The sequence below is a fragment of the Phanerochaete carnosa genome (genome assembly GCF_000300595.1).
Source record: "Phanerochaete carnosa HHB-10118-sp unplaced genomic scaffold PHACAscaffold_1, whole genome shotgun sequence".
NCBI lineage: Eukaryota > Fungi > Basidiomycota > Agaricomycetes > Polyporales > Phanerochaetaceae > Phanerochaete > Phanerochaete carnosa.
Genome location: NW_006767628.1, coordinates 5,719,007 through 5,724,745, shown reverse-complemented (window position 1 = coordinate 5,724,745; position 5,739 = coordinate 5,719,007). Strand labels below are relative to the sequence as shown.

The 5,739-nt window shown below is 52.7% G+C and overlaps 2 protein-coding genes across 2 annotated transcripts in view; both read right to left on the bottom strand.

Annotated features, from left to right (window-relative positions):
- The window catches only part of PHACADRAFT_248745 (uncharacterized protein), a 3,852-nt gene extending 3,084 nt beyond the window's left edge, over positions 1-768 (bottom strand). Inside the window, exons 1-4 of the mRNA XM_007391186.1 lie at positions 495-768; positions 411-438; positions 250-347; positions 170-200 (exon numbers count right to left, since the gene is read on the bottom strand). Coding sequence (XP_007391248.1) covers positions 170-200; positions 250-347; positions 411-438; positions 495-755 — 418 coding nt within the window. The 5' untranslated portion in view covers positions 756-768. The remainder of the gene's footprint in view (positions 1-169; positions 201-249; positions 348-410; positions 439-494) is intronic.
- A 2,198-nt stretch (positions 769-2,966) lies between these two features.
- Positions 2,967-5,008, bottom strand: PHACADRAFT_248741 (uncharacterized protein). The gene is made up of 11 exons (XM_007391185.1): positions 4,604-5,008; positions 4,520-4,547; positions 4,363-4,460; positions 4,283-4,313; positions 4,119-4,227; positions 4,038-4,063; positions 3,804-3,990; positions 3,610-3,743; positions 3,436-3,557; positions 3,338-3,382; positions 2,967-3,284 (listed from the first exon to the last, which is right to left on the bottom strand). Exons 1-11 carry the CDS (start codon positions 4,862-4,864, stop codon positions 3,093-3,095), a joined length of 1,233 nt encoding a protein of 410 aa, XP_007391247.1. The 5' UTR covers positions 4,865-5,008; the 3' UTR covers positions 2,967-3,092.
- Positions 5,009-5,739: the final 731 nt, after the last annotated feature.

The window sequence follows — 5,739 nt, the reverse complement described above, 5'->3', positions numbered from 1 at the left end:
CTGACCCCAAGACGCCGTCCACTCTTCGAAGCTTCAGAAGACGAGGCAACACCGATAGCTTGCTGTGGAATCGTCATGAATGATGCGAAGAACAGCTGATCGAGGAATTCTTCGCCTAAGACATCTAATCAACAACCTCCATCGTCTCTCAAAAACTGGCAAAATTTACCGAAGAAGGATCCAGTGGCGTACTGGACAAACTGAACCACGGGATCAGCCCGGTAACAAATCGCTCAATTTCCCGCTCACCATCTCCACACCAGTATCGTGGGAGGAAGACGTTACTGCGTAAGGGAAATCCGCGCCGAGCCAAGTGTTGGCACTGCCAATGTCCAAAATAAGAGCGTCTACACAGCCAAAAAAAAGGGCTTAAGCCTAGTATAATATCGCACGACTGCAATATTACTTACAAGTGGTCGGATCGCTGCCGACCTGAGTCTGAAGACTAGACATGAGTATAGGACACCCGGTATAGCGTAATGAGCCAAACTGACAAGCACAGTGTACTGGACTCCGGTGTGAGTTGTGGGATCGGCGACAGGGATAGTGTCGGAAACAGCGGCATTGGTGATCTTTTGCATGGCACCCTGCTTGAGGAATTTCGTTCTCGCCTGGTCACTCTCCATAATCGTTTTCGGTCCGGTCGCGTTGAAGCGACGGGCCAGCGGGACCGTCACCGGGCTCTGGCTGACGGTCAACGGAGTTGCCGCCGCAAAGAGCACGAGGTAGCCTGCGACGAGGAGTTGAGAGAGCATATTTACTGTTCAAAAACGATGAGCTCGACCTGATGTAGGAAGAGTAGGTCATTCTGGCTCTACTTTTATACCCATACGCCTCGAGATTTGCTTGATCAGCGTGCCTGGCCTGTTGCGTACGTGCGTCCACGTTCAGGTACAGGCGGGATAATAACATCCTTCACAGTATGATAATTACTCATAACACAACCTATGGGAAATGAGATGAGGTAAGAATGCGGCCGTGTCGGAGGAAGGAAAGAACCGAACGTCGACCCAGCCTTTATGACAGCCGTCGAAGTGTGCACCCTAAGTATGGTTAGTAGAAGATACGAGGATTTCCCATAGAATCAGAGTGACAGTCATTACAATGGAATGACATATGTTCCAAGCGAATCGCCATATGTAGCGACAATTCAAGAGAGCATATTGTTTTCTTCCCTGAGTAGGACGAGGACTCTCATGGTTGGACGGAGCAGGGCGTCCTTCAAGCTTAGTACCCTAACACCGTGACCAGAGCTCGATTACTCAAGAAGCAACTCTGTCCAGTAGACTATGCTCTATGGGAAACTGGGCAGGGGCGTGTGAATTGTGAGCATCGAGAGTATCAGGCGACGTATCTGGACTCACCGCTGTACAGTTTTAACGTGGTCCCGTGCTCGTCGGCACATACACTGGCTTTCGTGAGACGGATCAGGGATTAGGCATCTGAAAGACGAGAAACTGACCCGGTCTACATCCTGCGTTAAACCATGCGGCATATTCAAGTAGATCAGAATATGCGCGCGCGACTGTCGCATAACGTTAGATAGTCAGCGCTCAGGTGAAGCTCACGCAAGGCTGCGCTGAGATAGCAGATAATGCCTCAACGTGCGATATCTTTGCGGGACCAGCAAGTAGTACCGCGACCAAGACACGGAACTACGACAGACGAACGAGACATAATCTGAGAGACATCGTCGAGCTTAGCTATGCGTTCCCATAGCCATCTCGTACGCCGAGCTTCTCAATTCAACGAGCCGTATCTCGCACAATCCAGACGGGCCGCGAACTGAAGTAACGCAAGAGCGTCTGGCTCGTCGCACAATTGCCTCGAGAGCTTCCAGCAGAAGAAGAATGCAGAGGGCGCCTGAAAGCATGAAGTTCCAGGCACAGAGCAGAGTAGACCCCCCGCAGATCGTGCTTCTCAACCCGGGTGCACGATCTGCGGGAATAGCTCCCTCACCAGAAGCAGCTCATCTGCAAGCGGTTTTTGCAAATGTCGGCGTATTGAGTGCAGCATCTTCACCGTCGCGGTATGTCGCTTTCCGGCACACGCTACGTGCCTGTAGTTTCTTTCTCTGGTTAGGCTTTACATGGCAATAATCACAGCTGTGGACCCGTGAAGCCCCGTCGAGTTATTTCATGTTTTTACACGTCCATTTCGCGACGTCTCGCGGAGGACCAGCTGTATGCTGGCGTAGAAAAGGTCCCTGAAATCTTGGGCTTCGTGAACCCTTGGGTCTCAGCTGGCCGTGCTGTCTTGAGGTCATCATCAGAGCTGCAGCATACGTGGCTTGGAGAAGGCTCACGAAGAGTAGGAAGATGTCCTTGACAAGCTCGATGAGAAACATCCCTCAGTCGACGCCCGGGAAAGAGTTAACAGTCAGTCAATGGCGGGGCGGGGCGTAGGGGATGGAATGGGTGAAGTGCGCGCGGCAGGTGGTACGAGGAATGACTCCAGCAGAGTGAAGTAAACCTCGCCTCCATCCGGGAGAAAGCAAGTCGCGAAGAATCGGGTCACTGCTCGCGGTGCAACACCATGGTCTGTGCGCATGAGCTGCGTGCTGTCGTTCATGCCGAACGCCGGTATTTCGCTGGGGAGACGGGCTGTTCGACGCTAGAAGGCGTTCTGGCGGGTCGTATTTCCGTTTGAAGTCGCTCTCCCAAGAGGCTTCCCAATCGAGGGTTAGTATATGCATGTCAGTCCGTGGAGAAGACCATTGGATCGGAGGTGCCATCGTAACCTATAAGTCCTTTTATGTGGCGTAATTGCAGGGATGGTGGTCGTGAAACGACCTGTGCCAACTAATCGTAATATTTGACGTGGCGACGCCGTCTCGGTTCGAAGCGCCGGCGGCCGCGACTTGCGATCAGTGCTGCGTCTCTTGACGAGTACCGCCTTCCGCGTCGCATAATCACTTCAGTATGACTATCAGGAACACAAATGTCTTCATGCATGGCTCCCAGATCGTTTGCAATACATTTTCATAGTCGAGATACCAGTCCTTGTTCAATCATTACGAGTACAATTGTTGTTCCTAAGTCTGCCAGACCAAGAGTAAATACGAGCTGAAACAGACAGCGCCCTCTGCAGCCTCAGTTGGTGGTGGCATCGGTGAACTGTGTCGTTGCGAATCCCGCTTGGGGGGTAGCAGCGTCGAAGACGAAGTAGAACCTCTCCAGCCAGGTCTGGCCATTGATGAAGTCGAGGCCTTCGCCGGAGTCCGAGCCAAGGTCTCCAACGACGAGATAGATACTGTCCGCGTTGCCGCCGATGGCAGTATTCAACTGTGAAGACACGAATTAGCAAATCCTGCAAAGGATGTAGACTGGTGACGTACAGCACGAGGCCAGAGTTGCGCGTTCGGCGTGAACTCGAAGGTAGTCTGAAATGACGTTGAGTCGGGAATAAGGATGGTTCCAGAGACCGAAGACGTACACTGCCGATGGTAAAGAACAAGCTCTGCAAGTTGGCGAACTGCGCAGCAGTGATGGTCAGCAGACCTGTGTCCACATCGTCGAGGACTGCGCCTGTGAGCTCCTCATAGGTAGCAAGGGCGTCTGTCCACAGCGTTCACTACCCGTACGATATCACCAAGACGAAGAGACTTACTGGAGGCCAGGAGAGTAAGGGTGGTACCAGTGTCAACGATACCGGCGGTCTCACTGAGGATGGTTGTGGACCCGTATGCGACGGACTGGTCGATGCCCACAAACTCATTAGCAGGAGAAGTGGAAGTGATAGGTCTGAAGGCGAACATTTGAGTACAGGGTGAATGTACGGCGGGAAGCATAGGGGATGCTTACACAAAGTGAAGTTCACCAGTGAATTTGCTCGAGTCGGTGCCACCGAATGTGAGCTCTCCGTTCGTGATTGAGTCGCTGGTGGTCGGCTCGAAGGAAATGCCTATCTCCTTTGAGCTCAAAAGACCTTGGGAAAACGCATTGTCCAAGAACGTAGGCACCGTCACAGTTTCGCCGCTCGACGTAGTGCCTGTGCTGGATCAGCGGCCAATCAAGGCGAAAATTTGTAAAACCGACCTTCGGTAAGGTCGGTAGGTCCGATACTGCCAGTGGGATAAGATGGTATCCTTCGGCACGCAGCGCGGAAATTTTGCTTACCCCAGGATGCCATCTACTCCGCTGAAGCCTTCGAAGAACTCGGCAACACCAATAGATTGCTGTGGAATCGTCAAGCCACCAACGCTCACTTCGTCGATGAACTCTTCGCCTGAGATATTCGACTTAACAGCATACAACGTTTCTCAGAAAACATTGAGACTCACCGAAGAAGAACCCAGAGCCGTACTCGACCTCCTGAATCACGGGATCAGCACGGTAACAGGCCGGCACACGCCCTACTCACCACTTCGGCACCGGTATCACGGGAGGTGGATGTCTCTGTATAAGCCCTATCTGCGCCAACCCAGGTGTTGGAACTGCCGGTGTCCACGATAAGGCTGACTACACGACCAAAGAGCGGGCTTTAGGTCATATCTTCACAAGACTGCATTACCACCTACAAGTAGTCGGGGGGCTACCAACATTAACCTGAGGGCTAGACATGAGCATAGGATGCCCAGTAAAGAGTAAAGAGACGGACTGACTTCCGCGGTGTAGCTGACTGCTCCGTTCGTGACAGGGTCAGAATCGGCGGCAGCGGCGAAAGTTGAGGCTTTGGCGCCCTTCCGAGCGGTGGTGCGCTGGAAAAACCTCGCTCTCGCTTGGTCGAGCTCCAGAACCGTCTTGGACCCAGTCTGGTTGAAGCGACGGGCAAGCGAGACCGTCACCGGGCTATTGCGAACGGTCAGCGGAGTGGCTGCCGCGAAGAGTGCGAGGTAGACTGCGACGAAGAGCTGAGAAAACATCTATGCTGCTCGGAGACGAGGAACTCGGCCTGAGCTGAAGCAAGCAGGACATTCCAGCTTCGGTTTTATAGCCATGCGGCTCTGGGTTTGCTTTGTCAGTGTGCCCACGATGGGGGTACAGGTTCACATCGAAATGATCAAGACGAGTGAGAGAGTAGCATTTTTGCGCGATGGAATTGTGTCTTGTTGCACAATCTGCGGAGGTTAACATGAGGTGAGAACGTGGCTGTGTCAGAGAAAGGGCAAGAAGTACACACAAGACCAGCGTCTTTTGATAACGCTGCAAGTATACATCGTCCAGGTATGGTTAGTGGAGATACGAAGATCATCCGTAGCGCCAAAAGTGGCAGTCAACGTGACTAGCAGGCGTATGTTCCTGGAGAATCGCTCTATCTAGCTAGTCTCGTAAACCATCCGCGTCAGCAGCTCTCGGACGGAGCCGAGCCAGACTGCGTCGGACTTCGAAAACCGAAGTACAGTCTTTTATAGGTCAGGACCGAACTTCGGTTTTTCGAAGTCCGCCGGGCGGTCTGCCCGGAGTATTCCGGGCGAGCTGGAATGGCTGGGGACGAGACTAATATCTAGCGAAGACTCGACAGATGATACTGACTCTGCTTCTGAGAAGCGTCGCGACCTCATGGTGAGGCGGAACAGGACGTCCTTCTGACTTGGCGTCACGATACCAGAGCTTGGCTGCTCAATACGGCTATCCAACAAGCTATGTTCCCATGGGAAAGCGGAAAAGGGTGTGTGAGTCGTTAGAATTGATCATGTTAGGCAACGCGGCTTGGTAGGCTACATGTACTGCCGCACAGTTCTAAGATGGTTCTGAACAGTTCGGAGTTCAAGCTCAAGATAGACAGAATGCTTGAAGG

Coding starts and splice junctions, on each gene's coding strand:
- PHACADRAFT_248741 (XM_007391185.1), bottom strand. CDS start 4,864: ATGTTTTCTCAGCTCTTCGTCGCAGTCTACCTCGCACTCTTCGCGGCA. Junction 4,314..4,362: donor GTGATACCGGTGCCGAAGTG/GTGAGTAGGGCG, acceptor CCCGTGATTCAG/GAGGTCGAGTACGGCTCTGG. Junction 4,228..4,282: donor CGGCTCTGGGTTCTTCTTCG/GTGAGTCTCAAT, acceptor CGAATATCTCAG/GCGAAGAGTTCATCGACGAA.